The sequence below is a fragment of the Paramisgurnus dabryanus genome, chromosome 2 (assembly GCF_030506205.2).
Source record: "Paramisgurnus dabryanus chromosome 2, PD_genome_1.1, whole genome shotgun sequence".
Taxonomy (NCBI): Eukaryota; Metazoa; Chordata; class Actinopteri; order Cypriniformes; family Cobitidae; genus Paramisgurnus; species Paramisgurnus dabryanus.
This window is the reverse complement of record NC_133338.1, coordinates 20,497,337-20,517,427: the sequence shown is the minus strand read 5'-3', so window position 1 is coordinate 20,517,427 and position 20,091 is coordinate 20,497,337. Positions and strand designations below refer to the sequence as shown.

The following is a 20,091-nucleotide window of genomic DNA, read 5'->3' as shown; positions in this document are numbered from 1 at the left end:
GTTTGTGTTTTTTACATTACATTATATACACTTACGCACCGATTGCCAACAAAACATACATTTGATGCAGTTTTACTTACCGCCTTCGACTCATGACGCGGTTGGGATCTCCACACACTCCACATCTATTTCTGATAAACAAACTACCCATATGGCAAAAAAAAACTAGTTTCTCTGGCTAAAATATCTTTTAATTTTAAATTTGCTAAATACATTTTGTAGAAAGTACACTGTCAGAAATAAAGGTACAAAACTGTACCTTTTCTGTCACTGGAGCTGTACCCTAAGTTTCCGATTGGTACCTTTATAGGAATACAAAACAGAATACAATTTTGGGTAGATTACCGTACCTTAAGGACCTACATTGTTAAAAAAAGTCAAAATATGTACCCTAGCTGTCAGTGGGGCAGCACCCTTTAAAAAGGTAATTGTATGGACCATTAGGTACAGATATGTAAACATTTAGTACCAATATGTACCTTTGAGATATTAATATTTATTTTTGAGGTACTAATAAGCTCTCTTTGGTCCCTGCATGTACTTCTGAGGTACTATAATGAAATCCTTAGGTGCAAAGCTGTACTTTTAGAAAGGGTACAGCCCCAGTGACAGAAAAGGTAAATTTTTGTACTTTTATTTCTGAGAGTGTAATGCTCAATTGAACATATTTTTGAATTTGAAAAATATATTTAGTTTAACCTTCATTTGTCAACATTTCAAAATGTATTTCAAGAGCAAGGAAATACATTTCTATTTTTACATTCCATATTGCAAAAATGTATTATTTACAAAAAATAAGTATATTTTTGAAGTTGAAACCATATTTAATTTTAACCTTTTAAAAACGAATATGTTTACAAGTCCATTTATATATATATATATATATATATATATATATATATATATATATGGACCAACATCTTTGGTGACATTGCTTTCATGTCAGCTCTTGGCTGGTGTGTGCATGTGCTATTTCGGTAAAAGTGCCAATATTTGGACTTCCACTGTACTTCCTGCACTGAACTTGTCCATAAAAGTAAAGCAAGATTGTAACCTATTAATTTTTGGGGCTCTATCTTACACCCGGCGCAATGCAGCGCAATGCAAGTGTCTTTTGCTAGTTAACACCCCGCTAGTTGTCATTTTCACGTTTAGCGCCACATTGTTTAAATAGCAAATGCATTTGCGCCCCCTTTTGCGCCCATGGGCGTTCTGGTCTGAAAACGAGGTGTGTTCAGGTGCATTGTTGGCGCGTTGCTATTTTGAGGCAACTAAAATAGACTACGCCATTGACCAACAAAAACCTGGTCTAAAGTCTAAAGTCAATGGCGCAATATGTTTTTTTGTTATTTAAAGAGAGCATTAGTAATATGCGGCTATAAACGGGACATACGGGATGACAAGCGGGTTTGCTTATCACATACATGAATGGCAGCAGCACAAAAACGCTTTTAAATATAAAAGATTGAATGTAAAAGATTATTATTGAGTCTCTTGGACATAAATGAGGACTAATTATGAGATGTTGGCCAAAGAGCTGCTTCACCTGCAGCCTGGTAAGTAAGTAAATGCTTTGCTTTAAACAAATGCATCTATTTTAAATGTTTTTTTTTTTTTAATGCTACCTCACGGATTTATTGTATATGATGACTCTGTACCTGTGGATATGATGAGATGAGAAAATTTTGTGCTGAAACGTGCAGAGAGCCGTTTGTAAATTAAAGTATTTTTAGAGTACAAACCTTTTCTTACATACTTGTAAATAATTTGTTGATGATATTGGATAGCCATACATGTACAGCAAATAAAAGCCTGCTTGTTTTACTTACATGACTAAAAGAAAACGGGTTTTAAAGGTTTTAATAAAAAATAACAATTTCAATACAAGTGAACAACACCACAATTTTTTAACATTAATTTTAAACTGGGGATCTTTTCCTCTGCTCAGTTTTTCAGTTTACAAAGTCCGTCATCTAAATAGTGATTAGACATAGCGCCAGCGCAACAGGCCTTTAAAGGGGATGAGATTCTCATTGGTTTATTCCACATTATGCCCAAAATACTCCCATTACTCATTAAAAAAATAGGACCAACGCTTTTCGACCATGCGCTGGGCGCACAAACCATTTTTCCCGTCATTAAATTAGCAAAAGTGGATTCGGACACGGCCATTTAGACATTGCGCAATGCGCTTAGATCGTTAAAATAGGGCCCATAATGTTCGAAAAAATAAACTTTCTGAAACTTGTACGCACCCTGGCTAAGTGCATTTGGCACAGAAATACTCTGTCATATGTCCAACACTTTGCTTATGTTTAGCATAAGAAATCCAACTAGTGTTCAGCTTGAGGGGGGATGGGATAGTTCAGGACCTCTTATTGAGGGACCCCCATAAAGCACAAAAATATAAATTAGGGAGGTCCCTTGGTTTTTATTACAGTTTTTCTGAATTGCTAAAACACATTTTTTGAAACCATCACTCATTTTCTCAAAACCGTAAACACAAATCCCAATTTTAAACAAAATTCACAGAACCCCTGACTCTTCTAGCAAAATCAAACAATTGCTTCAAAACCATTTCACTTGTACTCAAAATCAAACTAAGCTTTCAAATCATAAACACATAAGTCTATCATATAAAACACTACAAACATCCATTAGACACTACCTTAAAAAATGGAAAACACAACATCCAGGAGATCTGCTTACAGAAAAATACATGTTTACTGTACATAACAACACACTTGACAAATACTGTAAAAAAATCTCTATTACTGTAATCACAAGTTTAGTTCAGTGAATATAGTGAATACTTTACTGTAAGTACTGCAAGTAATAGTAAGTTTTCAATATTACTGTAAGCAGCACTTGTATTTTGTAAAAAGTCAGCAATCCAACTGCAAATTTTGCCAATTGCATCGTCTCTGGTGTCCTTTTCTTCCACATACTCTTCATCTGCCTCTCAGACTGTTTCCAATTCACACAATTGGTAAAAAAATACCATTAGATAAAAGTGTGTAGAATTTTGAGTTGTTGTGTTTACTCGATGATAACGGTGTTTTAGTTGTGTTCAACTTCTGCCTGCATGTGTTTAGTATTTATAAAACAAGTGCATTGCAGTGTGAAATGTGTGTTTAAGTGGGAAGTTTGTGTTTAGAATTTTGCAAAAAGAGTGCATGATTTAACAAATGGGTTTAGGCCACTATGAATTTGGTTCAGAGATTGGGGGTTAGTGTTTTAGCAATTCAAAAAAACTGTAAAATTAAAATACTACATGTATGAAATCAATGTAAACTCGCAAGTGCGCCTAACTCGTTTTTTTTTTTAGAGATACTGACAGATTGTTTGATTTAGATTTAGGATTGGGTTAGGGGCTTTTACAGTTTTTTTCGATTGCTAAACGACAGTGGGCACAACTGGAGCTATATGTGCAAAACTCTAACTACAGTCTGCACTACCAAAAGTCACATGAGCACAACTCTTAACATATGGCTCAAAACAGCTCCGTGCAGCCAAACACTAAACACAACCCTCACTGAGATAACACACACTGTCACTCACAACACACTGAGAGGAAAAACACTAACATCAAACACCAATACACAAAATACTAACTTTATATCTTTACAGTTTTAACAATTTCAGTGATGTCACACCAAGTAATGTTTTCTTTAAAGAATGATTTATTGATTGATTTATCACAATATTTTTTTTAGAACATCATAATTTTTTAGGGTAAATGAAAATTAGCAGTTTGCTTCAGTTGTCTGTAGTAATTTACGGAATTACAGTAATGAGAAAAAAGGTAGAAACTTAAAGTACATGAAAGGTAATATTATATATAAATGAAATATATATATGAAATTGGAATTTATATTTATATGAAATTGCAATCAGCAGTGTTTGAAAGGCACAATGCTGAAATCAATTGTGTTTTGAATGTGTGATTCACAGTTTTGACAGCAGTGTGTTAGCATTTGAACAAAGTGCTGTAAATCCACAGTGTTGTGCAGGTTGTGATTAAAGTCATGGAATAAGTGTGTAAAGTTTTGAAAACTGTGTTCAAGCAATGAAAAACGAACTAGAGTTTGGTCCACATGAACTGCTGCTGTGCAGACTGTAGTTAGAGTTTTGCACATGTGACTCCAGTTGTGCCCACTGGCGTTTAGCAATCGAAAAAAACTGTAAAACAGGATCAGCATCTTACTTTGTGAAATTATTTCGACCCTGTAATGGCAAGGGGTGCGTGAGGCTTAGACGATCCCCATAATCTTTGACGTTATTCGAACACTGAATCCAACTCTTAAACCATGTTAATGAGTAAGAATGCATGAAATACCATCAAACCCCTCTTTAATATATACTGTAGAATTAATTTCATAAATGTTAAAATAAAATAATTAAAGAAAAAAGAGAAGCAAGATTATTTAAAAGCCCAAAAGTCAAATAAAGTTGCGCATGTGAATCTGGATGATGAAAAGACAAATGGGCAGAGTGTGAAAAGCAAGCGAGACAGGCAGTGATGCACCTGCTTTGTTTGCACAGGAAACACCTGTTCCCAGCTTTCCTGTCTGCCTGACTGATGACAGTTAATTTAGTGTAAGAAATCTCCCACAGCTTGAAGAATCAAACTGCCCTCTGCTTGCCTTATGAATAACATGGCAGGAAGTCTTACTTAATTCTTCTGCTCTAATATCCACATGTCCTCTATTTTGTCTACCAGCCAAGTGTGCATATCAGATAGCACACTCTTAACACTATCTGAGTCCTCTTAGAAACACAGTTGTGAGATGTCTTGATACATGACATGTGTGATGTTTTGGACACATTAGACAAAAAAATTCACCTGTATGTTTCAGAACATTCTTATAAAGTTCTTTTAAATATAAGAACACCCCATTCCAGTGTCCCAAACCCCAGCAAAAGCATAATTTTTATGTTTAATGGCTGGTATGGGGGCAATTTTACGAGACATGAGGCCTGGAGTACTGTAAGAGACGAAGTTCAACAACCTATACTGCACTCTTTCTCCTTCCTGTTTTTTTCTTACAGCGTGAGTAATGACACCATAAATTGACCCTCAGTGTTTAATAATCCTTTGTGAACATGTTGCCAGCACGCTCATCATACACGCATACACATACAGGCACAGGGAAACCAGATACACACACTGCTTCTGTTAACCTGAGAGTGAGGAGGTCAATCCAGTTGATCTCTTGCATGCATGACGCTCATTTGAACACACTACATCCATGGCAACAAGATTCCTGCTCCATTTTACCTCTAATAAAGCCCGTGCCAGCTGTGGTACATTTACTGTACCTCATTCCAACATACAAATGTAAACCAAATTTATACACACATATTACTATGGTAAAGACATAGTAGACACATGAAAATAAAATATAGCTTTTTCATTTGGATACCAAGTGGTCTATATAAAAATGCACCATAATAAATATGCTTATGGAGCTTTAGTTTTCAGATTTTAGTTTTCAGTTTAATTCAAATCTATTTCTATAGACCCTTTTACAGCTCACGTGATCAAATAGCCTGCGCGCGCATTTGGGCAACAGAAGTGTTGTTATTCCCCATTGGTTCTAACGTGGTAGCAACTCAGAAAGTTTATTAAAACGGTTTCTCGACATCAAAATGTCCCGTTGTTGCGTTTGGTTGCACTAATATAATATACTAATATACGTATATATGTATCTGGCAACTTTATTTTTGGCCATCTGCTAACGTCTTTTATCCACTCCACTATAGTACACGGATCTGGTAGCTGTGTTGAAAATGTTGATAAAGTCAATTTTTTTAAAATAACTTACTGTTTGTGTTGCTTCACTGTTGATTCTTACGATACTTCCGTTGCCTAAATGCGCGCGCATACGCTGCCACGTCATCATTGTGTACAAACAGTAAAAGGGTCTATAGCTATTTTCCCACTTTTGCATTGTTGCAAAGCAGCCTGACATTAAATATATTATTACAAGCAGTACAGACACATCATAAATAGGTTATTATTGCAAAATGCATTAGCAAGCAAGTGTGAAAACAATCAGGTTGTTATATTTATTGTTTTATGAACCGTTATATCCACAGTTTAACCATATGCATTGTTTAATTGTAATCATGCTATTAAGCAAATATGTAAAACAATATTTTCATTAGATGTAAGCGATAGCAACACTCTAAAAAAACAAACGGTGCTATATAGCACCAAAACAGTTGCTTTGGATCGTAACGATAGAAGAACCATTTTAGTGCCATATAGCACCGGTGAAGCACCAGTGAAGCACCAGTGTAGAACCATATAGGGGCCATATAGCACCACTATAGCACCACATATGGTTCTACATAGCACTATATGGTTCTACACAGGTGCTTCACTGGTGCTTCACCGGTGCTATATGGCACTAAAAATGGTTCTTCTATCGTTACGATCCAAAGCAACTGTTTTGGTGCTATATAGCACCGTTTGTTTTTTAGAGTGAATTGTTAAAATAATTTTATGTAAAATTCATAGCCTACTAAAAAATTTATACTTTTCTGTGATTTTCTATGCGATATTTATTCAACATGATATATTACATAGATAAATATCATTCCAGCAACATGGAAATAGCCATATATATATATATATATATATATATATATATATATATATATATATATATATATATATATATATATATATATATATATATATATATATATATATATATATATATATATATTGCAAATTTAACATGTTTTTTATATATATTTTACGTCTGTATTTTAAAAAAATTCCCTGTTGCACTTAAACTTTTACGTTTAATCAACTTGAATTTAAAAATTAATTTAAACTTTTTTGACTAATAAGTTGTTGTTAAAAATTATAAAAATTAAGTTAAATTAGCTTCTTCAGTTGTTAAACAAGGAATTTTTACAGTGTATACACAAACACACACACACACACACACACACACTGTAAAAAATATCCGTAAAAAAACGGTCAAATGACTGGCAGCAGCAGATTCCAAACAAAAAATTTAAAATTAAAGTACAATTTATTAATTCCAATGATGTCCAAAAACAATAATTTTACAGATGTTTTCTTTAAATGTTCTGCAGCCAAATACTGTTATTTTACGGATTTTTCTCAGATTATTATTATCAAACACCAAGTGACCAATAAAAGAAGAAGTGAAAGAGATTGTCTCCGTGTTTTACAAATCCACAGCAAGTCATATCTGACAGCATGGATTATATCAAATACCAACAGATAAAAAAGTCAAAACCTGACTTGCTCGGCTAGAAATCTTATAATGAATGAGTCGTGGTTAAATCTTCCATCAAGACATTGGTTCAAACAATCATCTGTTTGGTTCCAAAACGGTATAACTTCGTTTTTTTTATTTTTTAATCTTTGTGCATTCCAATTAACTGCAGTTGGTTTGTTTTGATTTAAGCCTTTATAAAAACGTTTTGGAACCAAACACTTCGTATAGAAACTAAAGAGGAGAAGAAGGGTCTGGAGAATGTTTAGATGGAGGAATAATCTAAGATCACTTAAAAAAATGGAATTATTCAACCTCATCAGAGATTGTTAAAGAAGACTCTGAGCTGTTATCCTTGCAAATGGAGGAAGCAAACAGTACATGAACAGGGGGAAATAATTGTGGCAAACGTGTATTTGAGAAAAACATTTTGATGCGATAACCCCCCACACACAACTTTTAATTTTTTTTATCAATGAACCATATCATTTTTGTATTTTTTTAAATTGAAGTTCAAAAGGTTTATTGTAGGTTTATTTACACAGCTTTCTTATATTTACCAAAGCTACCAATATTTTTGTCCACAAATACACGCATACACGTCACAGATGAAGTCATTCTAACAGTTGTGCATTCTCAAACTAAATGAAAGACCTTCCCAGCATTGATTAAACTCTGAGGGAATAACCTAAAACAGGATGGAGACGAGACCTCTCCTTCCAGAAAGGGTCTCGATTCAAACCCTTGAGCAGCATGGTTTACATTTTTATTTAATCAATTATTCTCGTTTTGTTTTTCTAGTGACAATATCCTTTGTGTTTGTCTCCTATGCATTAGTGATTAACCACAGGAACCTTACTCTAGGAGTACTGATTTCTTTCATTAACCATTTGATGCTCCATTGAAACCGGGGCATGTCTGGATGGCGTTACGGCATACATCTGACATTGCTGCACTTTTCCTGTGTTAAATGCTGGGAACAGCAGCGCTTTTCCAAGTTGGGATTATGGATCAAAGTCAAAATCATGCAGAAGGAGGGAGAGCGAGTCCCACCCTGGCCAGGTGGGGAATAAGCTGAGGTGAAAAGCAACACCCAGCCAACTCAGGGGAGGTTAGGAACATGGATCGCTTTGAAGTACTGGTTCATGCCATGGTGAACTTGGTCTTGTTGAAGCTGAACTGTAACGGATTGATTTCCATGGAGGTGTGGGTGAGGGGTTGGGGAAAGAGCGGTAAAGCTATTGGTGACCCCTGCAAGTGTGTGTGTGTGTGTGTGTGTGTGTGTGTGTGTGTGTGTGTGTGTGTGTGTGTGTGTGTGAGAGTGAACTGGCCATCTGTGTTAGGATATTACAAGTGTCTCACTTCACCTTTCTCCCCTATCACCCTCTAGGCCCACCCAGAGATTTTGTCTCTTTAAGGCAGCCAATGGAGGGTTTTATCATACTTTTTTTGTCAAGTCATTTCTTAGGGCAGGCTGAGGTGACAGTCTACACAGCATACTGGTTCTCTAACACTGGTATCAACAATTAATGTCTACATTTTGATAAATCAAAATTCAAAACCAATAAGATACAGAAACAAGGCCAGTTTTTAGTTATGTCAGTTTATTTTAATGCCATTGAAACCTGAAATTTATACATATGTTTTTACAAATGTACAGTGCCATGCAAAAGTTAGGGGCACTCATGTGAACAAAGAGAAGATAAAACTATCCCCCAAAACCATCAAGGTAACATTTAAAGCAAGTTTGGTGTATTATTTTTGTTTGATTTTAATATATAAAAGGAAAAGGAACACCATGCAAAAGCTTGGGCACCCCCCCAAAAAAATGACTTTAATATGCCCTCTGCTGCATTTCCACAGCTGACTCCTCAAACCCTGTCCCAACAATCAACCATAGGCTGAGAATATGAAACGTAAACAAATAAATACATTTACATTTGATAAACGAATTACCTAATTTGTATGCAAATTATACAAATAAAGTCGTTTTGGTCATCTTTCAATCCATAGCCTTTTACAGTCTCAGACATTTTGGTGATCCGACGCGGGTTGCTATTCTGTTGTTGTTAGCTCATCTATGTCCAGAGGTTTAGTAAGAAGAGCTTCTGGAAGGTTCTGACACTGCAGATAGTGATTTATCACTTGAACCTATAACCAAGAAAAAGGCCACACATCAACATGTTTTACTCATAGAGCTTTCAGGTAAAGAATTCATGGGTTTATTCCTAAAACAATTTCAGCCTAAACATTGCCATCATAACCACTATCATAATCGTAATGTTATTTATTACACGGCTCATTGGAATGCCTAATTCTAATTGGCCAGTGAAAATGCCAGCAGTGGCAGGTTTGTTATAAGTTCAAAACTAATAACACAAGGCAATTCAGATGCTAGATACGCTTTTAATAACATATGACATTATATTTACAAATTATTAAACCAAAGAGTGTGTTCGTGACAATTGAACGTCTTTAAACTAAACTGGTTTTCCTTCACTGAAACCCAAATAAGTTGACTGAACTCTTTTGATTGAGTAAACTCGTTCCCATATCATGAAAATCTGACATTTTTCATGTTTAAGTGCTATAATTGGGTCCCCAATGCTTCTATCAATCTAGAAAATGTGAAAAAGATCAACCCAGTAACTTAGTTTCGATAAACAATTCTCTGCAAGCATGTGAAAAAACAGGTCATTGAAATTTAGCTCCCTTTGTGATGTCAGAAGGGGATTTTATTGTAATAATTAGACCTCTTAATCTGCATTATACCATGGTCTGTTTAAATACTCGATTCTGATTGGCTGGAAGGTGTGCATTAAAACCATTTAATGCACAGGTAGTTCCAGTCAGTTTGATTACAGTTAGAAATTAATCTGCTACTATAAACATTGGTAACCATAGTAACACAGTTACTCTTGCAGAGAGAGAGAGAGAGAGAGAGAGAGAGAGAGAGAGAGAGAGAGAGAGAGACATAAGTGCGTCTCTCTTTAAAGTGTGCAGGTTTTATTTCAGTACTACTTTATTTAAAGCGGATGGAGTGCGAGCCTTAACTTAAGAAAATGACCGTTATTTTTACCCGTCTGTTAAAAAATTACACTGTTAACATTAATTACAGCTTTAACTTGGCAAATAACCAAGGTATAAGCGGGATAATCCACGGCTAGCCATGCATTAAAGGGTTTTAATGCACTTCGCAGAGACAACCACCCTCCGCTACGCGTCGGGTGGTTCTTCGCCTCTACGTCGTGCATTAAAACCCTTTAATGCATGGCTAGCCGTGGATTATCCCTTACCTATCCAACCCTAGCACTGCCATTTAGGCAAGAGATCTGCTCATTTTTCATTTAAAAGGACACAACCAAAAATGGCACATTTTGCTCACACCAACAAAGTGGCAATTTTAACATGCTATAATAAATTATCTTTTTACGGTATTTTGAGCTAAAACTTCACAGACGCACTCTGGGGACACCAAAGATTTATTTGACATCTTAAAAAAATCTTGTGAAATGTCCCCTTTGATTGAGTAATGGGTTTCCAAAAAACGTGTATATTTAAGTTTAGTCTACATGACCACAAAGTGGAGTAAACTTAAGTTCATCAAACATAGAATTCGTGTAGTGCACTTAAACAACTAAGTTAACTTTGTGTAACAAGGTGTAATGAAAGGAATTCAGGACTGACTCTATCCCAATCAAACGAGTGAACTTAATTATGCACAGACGCACATAACTAACTGCACTGTTCATGTTCAATTTAGTGGAGAAAAATACAATGAGTTGAACAGGGTCCATGTATACCTAAACAAGCACTGATAACCTGTGACTTCACAAAAAAATTTAATTTACAACAAAACAACATTAAAAATACTACAAAGATTGTAAAACAACTGTTGTATATGTCCCATTAGTTTTTATTTTTTGACCAAGGGTAAATAACAAAAAAAAAAATCAGGGGCAAGGCTTATGGGTATTCATCGTGAAATTTTGTAGTGATCATTTTAAGTTCATTGCACTTGCAATTTTTATGTTCATGGTTTTTGTAAGATTATAAATTAAAAAACTAAGATTGTTATATTATCAGTCCAAAATGCAACATTTTACCCATGATTACTTGACTTTTTAAGTAAAAACAACATTAGAGATTTCAGTGGTTTGCAGAAGGTCTGCATTCATTAAAAATGAGCAAATAAATATTTCAAATCAATATTTTATGTTCCTTACCTAACTTATGAGGTAAATAGCTGTGTAATGAGTGGCATAGTGAACAGGCAGAAGGTTGTTATCACAAAATAAGCTTTTTTCTGCAATAACAACCGGCTGTATTTACTTTATCCCTTACATAACAATTTATTGTATTTTCCTGTGTGCTGAAAACTAAATGAGTGATATACTGATATACAAATAATCACCAATAGTTTGCACTAAATGTGTATTTCATAACTATTTATTTTAAAACAAAGAAGCAAAAATAACTTGCCTGAACCTCCACTTCTTGCGATATGTCTACACGATCCACTGGGGGGCGCAAGAGACTGGGACCAAACACTGTGGCTAAATTACTCAAAGGCATTTTATTCGTTTCCTGCCTCTCTGCAACTCTAAGTAAAACAAAGACGTGTATGACAAGTGTAAGGGACAGAAAAGCAACATTGTTCTGTTATTAACGTCCATCAAGTATAAAAATTCATATAAGGATTGAAACTCAATCAGTGTCCTGACAGTTATCAGATCACAGGAAGTGATGTAGCATACCGTCTCAAGTGGTGTAAGAGGAAAAGGAAAGTATTGCGATTTACATCTGGTAAGGCCTGCAAGAGAGCCAGCAAATGGTTTGCCTTGACACATGGGTCAGCAATGTCTGCCACAATGAGAGAAAGAGACATGTATTCAAAATCACTCATTCTCTATTTTTTTCTCTTCTCATATTGTCTATTGTGACAATATACAAAGGCCTGACATTGATGATTATATATTCATATATGTAAGAGACTCACCCAGTGCTGCTGAGAGGGCCTGAAAATGATCTGAGGGAATGAGAGGTAGAGGAAGTTCTCTAAAGTACAGCTTCAGAGTCCCTGACACTGCATTTATATCTACACTCCTCAGTTTACTCACAGCCTCACGGTAATCTAAACACATAAATACACAAAGAGAGAGACAAACTGACAAAGTGCAAATCAGATATAAAGACATAACATTATTATTCCTGATGTCCCTAGAATGTTTTAAATAGGTATACAGCACACACACACTCACTAGTGTTAAATGCCTGCTTGAGGTCTTGTATCTCTCTACTAACTCCTGAGACTCTGTAGATGCCCTCTTCATTCAGTCCTCTCCTGTCAACCTCCTCCACACAGGAACGGACAATGTGAGGGACTAACACACCCTCTTGCCTGCACACACAAGAGAGGTAATGCTAACCTCTGAAAACAGTTTTATAACTAAAGCATAGCAATGTAAACCCATGCATACACAGGATTACGCTTAGAAACGTTTTGCCTTTGTTTAAATTTTTCTTCCATTCAAATGACAAAATTTGAGGAAATGTATTTTTCCATTTTCTCTCTAAAAAAATGTGCATGTCAGCACATAAATACCTCTTGACAGAAGCAAGACAGATGTTCAACTGCCTTGTAGTAAAACACGTATCTCACTTCTGTAAAAATGATTTGAATTGTAAACTTACTTTGCCACTTGTCCAATCTGCACGCAGAACACTGGTTCCGGTATGAGGGGGGTGGAGCTAGGAGGCTCAAGAGGGTGGGGCAAGTACTTGATTGACAAGGTTACCTCAATTTCCGCCAAAGAACAAGTAAGTTTCTTCCACTTCTTTAACATGTTGTCAGAGCTTAGCTGTAAAGTACACATACATCATTTATTTATGCTTTTTAGTATTATCTAAACAAACTAGGGATATTCATATTGAAAAGTTAATCGAAGGTAAGAATTTTTTAGTATCAGTTAAAAGTAAAAAAATGTTAACGGATGGTGCATGTCGACATTTGCCTGCAGACATTTCGCCACTTTCTATCCTTAATTTGTGAATGGCCTGTAAATGATTTGAATTATTGATGCCCTGACGGTCTGGTAAAGTAATCAACAGGTGAAGCAGTTATCAACAGGAGTCCACAGAAACGTGTAAGTGTATTTGATTTTAGACTTGTGAAGTTTTAGCGCAGTGTTGTTGCTAAGAAACGCTCTCTTGTTTACCTTTGTCTCATGTGCTGCAATCCGTGTTTGTTCTCTCGTTTCCTCGCGTGGGTTAGTGTATTACAGTAAATACAGTAGTAGTTTCGGCCATTAACTTGTTGTTGATTGTTTCCGGGCTTGGCCAACGCCAGGAAAGTATTTAAACAGCAGTAAACAGTTCAGTCTTCAGGTGAAGCAGTTATATCAACAGGAGTCCACAGAAACGTGAAAGTGTATTTGGTTTTACACTTGTGAAGTTTTAGCGCAGTGTCGTTGCTAAGAAACACTCTCTTGTTTACCTTTGTCTCACGTGCTGCTGCAATCCGCGTTTGTTCTCGCGTGTCCTCACGTGCGTTAGTGTATTACAGTAAATACAGTAGTAGTTTCGGCCATTAACTTGTTTTTGATTGTTTTCGGGCGTGGCCTGCTGAATTTCAGTCCACAATTAAAGCACTTATCAAAGCAGTCAGTACACCGCGGCAGCGGTTGCGTGCAGCCCTTGTCGTGTGAAGACCGAAGAGTGTAAAGACCATCGACTCTACCTGTGCGACTCCACCGGCACTTGAGTATTGCACTTTTTGTACTAACTTTTTCTATTTATCTATTTAGCACTCTTACTTTCCTCTCTTGTACACTTTCTATTCTTATAATTTTACTATGCGTTTTCAAATCTCTACTGTCATTACAACTCGTAAATCTGTTGTATCACGTCGCCGCGGGAGAAATATTAATCACCTCCGCACTCTCCCTCCTTCCACTATTGCCTCACTCTCTTTTCCCATTGGGTTATGAAACTGCCAATCTGCTGTCAACAAAGCAGATTTCATTACTGTCATTGCCTCACATTCTGGCCTTTCAGTTTTAGCACTTACTGAGACATGGATTAAACCAGAGGACACTGCCACTCCGGCTGCCCTCTCCAACAACTACACTTTCTCACACAGTCCTCACACAACAGGAAGGGGTGGAGGAACTGGTCGGCTCATCCCAAAGGACTGGAAATTCCAACAGCAAACCCCCTCATGTGACAGCAACTCTTTCGAGTCGCATGTTGTTTCTATCTTCCACCCTACTAAAATCCATTTTTTAGTTCTCTATCGCCCCCCAGGTCAACTTGGACACTTCTTGGAGGAGTTGGATGTACTTCTGTCTTCATTCCCTGAGGATGGTACCCCTTTAGTAGTACTTGGTGACTTCAATGTCCACCTGGAGAAACCACAGGCAGCTGACTTCAACACCCTGACTGCGTCGTTTGACCTCAAGCGAGTCCCTACTTCACCAACACACAGGTCTGGTAATTTTTTAGATCTTATCTACACACGCTGCTGTTCAACCTACCACACCCAGGTCACCCCACTTCACACATCTGATCACTTCCTCATTACTCTCAACCTCGACCTGACTCCCCCTGTCGCTCCATATGATCCCCCATTGGCCACGTTCCGGCACAACCTGCGCACGCTCTCTCCCTCCCGCTTATCCTCTGTGATTGCTTCCACACTCCCCACTCCCAGCCAACTCTCTCTGTTAAGATAGTGACAATGCCACTGGCACACTTTGTTCCACTCTTACATCCTGCTTAGACACATTATGCCCTCTGACATCTGAACCGGCCTTGGTCACACCTCCTGCTCCTCGGCTAACTGAGGTTCTCCATGAGCATTGGTCCACACTCAGGGCTGCAGAGAGGAAGTAGCGCAGATCGAATTATCCTTCTGATCTCTGCCTCTATCAGTCTCTTCTTGCCTCCTTCTCCAAGGATGTCTCCTCTGCAAAGACCCTATACTACCATTCAAAGATTAACAACTCAACTGACTCACACGCTCTTCAAGACCTTCTCTACCCTTCTTTGTCCCCCTGCCCCTCCACCTTCATCCGACCTAACGACAGATGATTTTGCTTACTTTTTGTGAAGAAAATGAAAACTATTTGCAGTCAGTTCTCCGAGCCAGATAGGTCATTTCGGGTATCCTGGAGAGGTGACGTCTCCGAACCCCAACGTCTTGATACCGGGGTGCCTCAAGGCTTGGACCGCTGCTCTTTTCGATATACATGACATCCCTGGACTCTGTCATTCGAAAACATGGCTTTTCCTACCACTGCTATGCAGACAACACTCAACTTTACTTGTTGTTCCACCCTGATGATCCCACGGTTTCTGCCCGCTTCTCGGCATGTCTGAGGGACATCTCACTCTGGATAAAGGATCACCATCTCCAGCTTAACCTTGCAAAGACAGAACTGCTTGTCATATCATCTGAACCAAAGATTCAGCACAACTTTTTCATTCAGCTAGGTTCCTCGACCATCACGCCTTCCTGGACCGACAACAACCTGGGAGTGGTCATTGATGATCGCTTAGCTTCACGGAGCATATTGTCAGCACCGCTCGCTCTTGTAGATTCATCCTCTACAATATTAGGAAAATTAGACCTTTCCTAGATGAGCATGCTACGCAGGTCCTGGTCCACTCCTCTCTTTGTCAAGTTACACTGGCTTCCTATAGCAGCTCGCATCAAATTTAAGGCTCTGCTCCTGGCCTTTAAAACCACCACTGGGTCAGTACCCCCTTACCTTTGCTTGCTTATAGAGCCTTATGTACCCTCTCGATCACTGCGCTCTGCCACCAAGCGACGGCTCGTGGTACCATCTCAAAAAGGGAAGAAAACACTAGCGCGAACCTTCTCAGGAACTGTTCCACAACTGTGGAATGATCTGCCGGTCGTGACACGATCTGCTGACGCTGTAGCTGTCTTTAAGACTCGGCTAAAAACCCATCTCTTCCACCATTACCTCACTTCCTAATTACAAATTTACTATCTTTTTTAGTTACCCTTCTCTTTATCTCTTTCTCTATTTACCTTCCTCTTTATCTATATAAAAAATAGTGTTGGACTTGATGAGACTATTTCCAGTGCACTTATGTATTGCTGTTTTTGTGTTGCTATAATTGCTTCTATTGTTAACCTCACTTGTAAGTCGCTTTGGACAAAAGCGTCTTCTAAATGACAAAATGTAAAATGTAATCATTTGTATGAGAAATTGATTGTACTGCATATGTGTCCATGCTTAAGTGGTTTGAAAGCTGCACAGAGACAAGCGTGTGTGCCCAAGATGACGTAGCCCGTTTTCGTCTGGCCCGCGCAACAATCTCCCTTTTTTCCCAAACAAAGAAAGGAGATGCAAAACTTTTTGAAATGTGTCCTGCTTTCGAAATGGTGACTGTGGTAGATGAAAAAGAGACAATACGCCCTCTTTGGATATTAATCCTCTAGACTGATCGCATGCTCTTTGATAATGTAGGCCTACATTGTAAAAACAATTGCTGTAGTTATGCAACTGTTTGCCAGTAACTTTATAGAATAAAACTATAAAATTATAGCCTTATGCAAAGCATTCTTGAAACCAGAAGTCTCCTCATCAACCTTTTTCTGTTTATTTCTTCAGATTTTGGTTCCCATAATGCTAGCATGCGGATGTTATTTTAGTTTTATTCTGTTTAATGTTCATTTAAAGGAATAGTCTACCCTTTTGCCATATTAAACTATGTTATTACCTCAACTTAGACGAATTAATACATATCTATCTTTTTTCAATGCGTGCACTGTACAGCGCGTTGTGAATGTGTTAGCATTTAGCCTAGACCTATTCATTCCTATGGTACCAAACAGGGAAGCCACCAAACACTTCCGGTGTTTTCCCTGTTTAAAGACTGTTACATGAGGAGTTATACCAAAAAGTATGGTGCCACAAAATAAAACTTTTTTGGTACCATAAGAATGAATGGATGGGCTAGGCTTAATGCTAACACATTCATTACGCGCTGTACAGTGCACGCATTGAAAAAAGATAGGTATGTATTAATTCTTCTAGGTTGAGGTAATAACATAGTTTAATATGGCAAATGGGTAGACTATTCCTTTAACTTTGAACAAACTGTTGCCAGTAAATAACATACATTTAAATCTACAGTACGTTACTGGCAAACATCTGCCAGTAATACTGTAATTTCTACAGAACTTTTTAACAGTGTAATGTTGCGTGAAAATGTGATAATATAATAATTTGAATCCTGGTTCTGTGGTTGATCTGTTTCTGCTGTTTGCAGATTCTAACTAAATAAAATGTTTGTATTGTTTTTACTGGGTCACAGACAACCGTCAACTGTATTTTTACTCAATGACAATTTAATATAAAACCTTATCAGTTTACAGTTAATGTTTGGTTAACAATCTGCGGTCAAGAAAATGAACTGAAATGAACATCCCTAAAACAAACTGAAGCAAAAATCTAGCCATACACTGTCAGAAAAATTTTTACAAAACGGTACCTTTTTTGTCGCTGGGGTGGTACCCCAAGGTACGTTTTGTACCTTTACAGGTATATAAACATAATACAATGTTGTACCTTTTGAGGTACATTACTGTTCCTTAAAGATCTATTGTGTACCTTTAAAGGTACGGTTAACTGTTTTGTACCCCTAAAATTTAACTGGTACAAAATTGTTCCTTAAGGTACACAATTGGTCCTTAGGGTATAATATTGTTAGCCTGGTCCATCCAGACTCTCGTACATTCATTACAGAGAGTCTGGCCACGCTCCATTGCAAAGCGTTAAGGAGGGTCCTCTGTTAAAGTTTAAAACTATTGGATCTGCCCAGAGTCACTCAGGATCTGCCATAGCCAATCGCTAACGTGTGGTCGTGACGTATATCATGCACCGAAACCGGCCGGAAACAACAAGTCAGAATAATCAGACAAACAAAACTTAGCAAACCTGGTTCTTGCTCCGGCTTTAACTTCTGCATATTCGGCAGTTTTGCAACAATGGACCGAATAGCTTTTCTCACGTCTTCTCCGCTGCCATTACTGAACTACAACTCAAACTGACGCACAACCTCAAAGTCATCGTTCTTAGCCACCCCCATCTGTTCGCTGATTGGTCCTGCAGATTTTTGCAGAAGAAAACAAAACTCTACAGAGCAGTCCCAGACGTAGTACTGAAGGGAAATGAAAATTAAGCGGAAGCACGTAGGAGGGCGGAGCCATAATATAATATATATATAATATTGTAACTAGAGCTGCAACTAATGACTATTTCTTCTGTCGACTAATCTTGCGATTATTTTTCAGATTAGTCGACTACTCTAACGATTATTTTTTATTATTAATATAGTGTTCGTTTTTTGATTAGCTATATTTTTTATTATTAATATAGTGTTCCTTTTTTTATTAGCTATTTAATCTGTTGGATAATCTTTTTTTCTACTCTCTGTCTGATCTGACAGTCATTGTTTGTTTTATTGTATTTTAACACAACTGAATGCTATTTTCACATATTATCTGTTCTGTTGTTAGACATAAAGACTATTAAAATAGTGACTAAACATGACCCAATAACCTTGTGTTTGATCCAACCAGCTGTTACTTTAACTACTAAGTAACTAAAATCTTGATTTATAAACGCGACATCGCCGACAATTCGGCTCAAATTAAAAAATTGCCATTACACAGAGTTACTACAGAGGGCATGTGCGGGCATAGGAGAGAGAGAGCTCGCGCACAAGCACATAGAGAACCAGTGTGTGTGGGAAAACACTGCTAACCTTTCATGATAAACTCGAATCAGTCGTCTTCTCTGTCAGTAACATCTGACGTTTACGTGAAAATGCAAGTACACAGAGGATTCCGCATGGAAAACACAGCCAACTTTTAATTATTTCACTCAGCGTCATGTGTGAGAGACGCTGTCGAAGAGAGAGAGAGCGCGCGCGCACAAGAGAGGCACCACCGAGCGCTCACAACAATAAATGAAGCCGTTTTAAATGAAAGTAAAAATGTAAATGTTGCGGCCATTGTTGATTTTGTTGCGCACTCAAACAAATCATGTATGGGAAACACTGCCAGGAGCTGAAGCTGCCATTACGCGAGATGAATGTAAACAGCGTGAAGCGTAGTTGCAGCACTAATTGTAACCCATAAGGTACAACATTTCAATGTGTTGTATACCCATAAAGGTACAAAGAGGTATCTTTTAGGGTAACACCCCAGCGACAGAAAAAGAAACAACTTTGTACCTTTTTTCTGACAGTGTATAAATAAACAGAAAAATAATTTATGTTAATGATATGAAAACACCAGTCAGTCTCAGTCATTAGAACATAGCAATATCGTATTTTTCAGACTATAAATCACTCCAGAGTATAAATCGCATGAGTAAAAAATGGGTATTGAAGAGTAAAAAACACATATATAAGATTCATCACTCGGTCTCCTCTCCACTAATAAGCTGGTGTGTGGTGGGCGTTCTGGCGCAATATCGCTGCCGTCGCATCATCCAGGTGGATGCTGCACATTGGTGGTGGTCAAGGAGATTCCCCCATTCATATGTAAAGCGCTTTGAGTACTGAGAAAAGCACTATATAAATCTAACAAATTATTATTATTATAAGTCACACTGGACTGTACATCTGTTTTTTTTTTTTTGATTTCAAAAGTCCAAGTCCAAGAACAGACTTTTAATCTGGGAAGGCAAGTTATTCAACTAAACAATGGCACACAGAACAGCAGGCTGAATAGGTGTTTGTACATGTTAATGTAACATTGCCGTTTATTCACCGACCACAATAGCAT

The 20,091-nt window shown here is 37.4% G+C and overlaps 1 protein-coding gene across 2 annotated transcripts in view; it reads right to left on the bottom strand.

The window, feature by feature from the left end:
- Nucleotides 1–20,091, bottom strand: part of LOC135750824 (active breakpoint cluster region-related protein) — a 208,849-nt gene that overhangs the window by 177,796 nt on the left and 10,962 nt on the right. Inside the window, exons 17-22 of one of the 2 annotated variants that reach the window (XM_073812087.1) lie at nucleotides 12,957–13,123; nucleotides 12,524–12,663; nucleotides 12,262–12,429; nucleotides 12,020–12,125; nucleotides 11,745–11,865; nucleotides 9,322–9,413 (exon numbers count right to left, since the gene is read on the bottom strand). In XM_073812087.1, the coding sequence (XP_073668188.1) occupies nucleotides 9,322–9,413; nucleotides 11,745–11,865; nucleotides 12,020–12,125; nucleotides 12,262–12,429; nucleotides 12,524–12,663; nucleotides 12,957–13,123 (794 nt within the window). The remainder of the gene's footprint in view (nucleotides 1–9,321; nucleotides 9,414–11,744; nucleotides 11,866–12,019; nucleotides 12,126–12,261; nucleotides 12,430–12,523; nucleotides 12,664–12,956; nucleotides 13,124–20,091) is intronic. The other variant, XM_073812088.1, reaches the window with a different exon arrangement.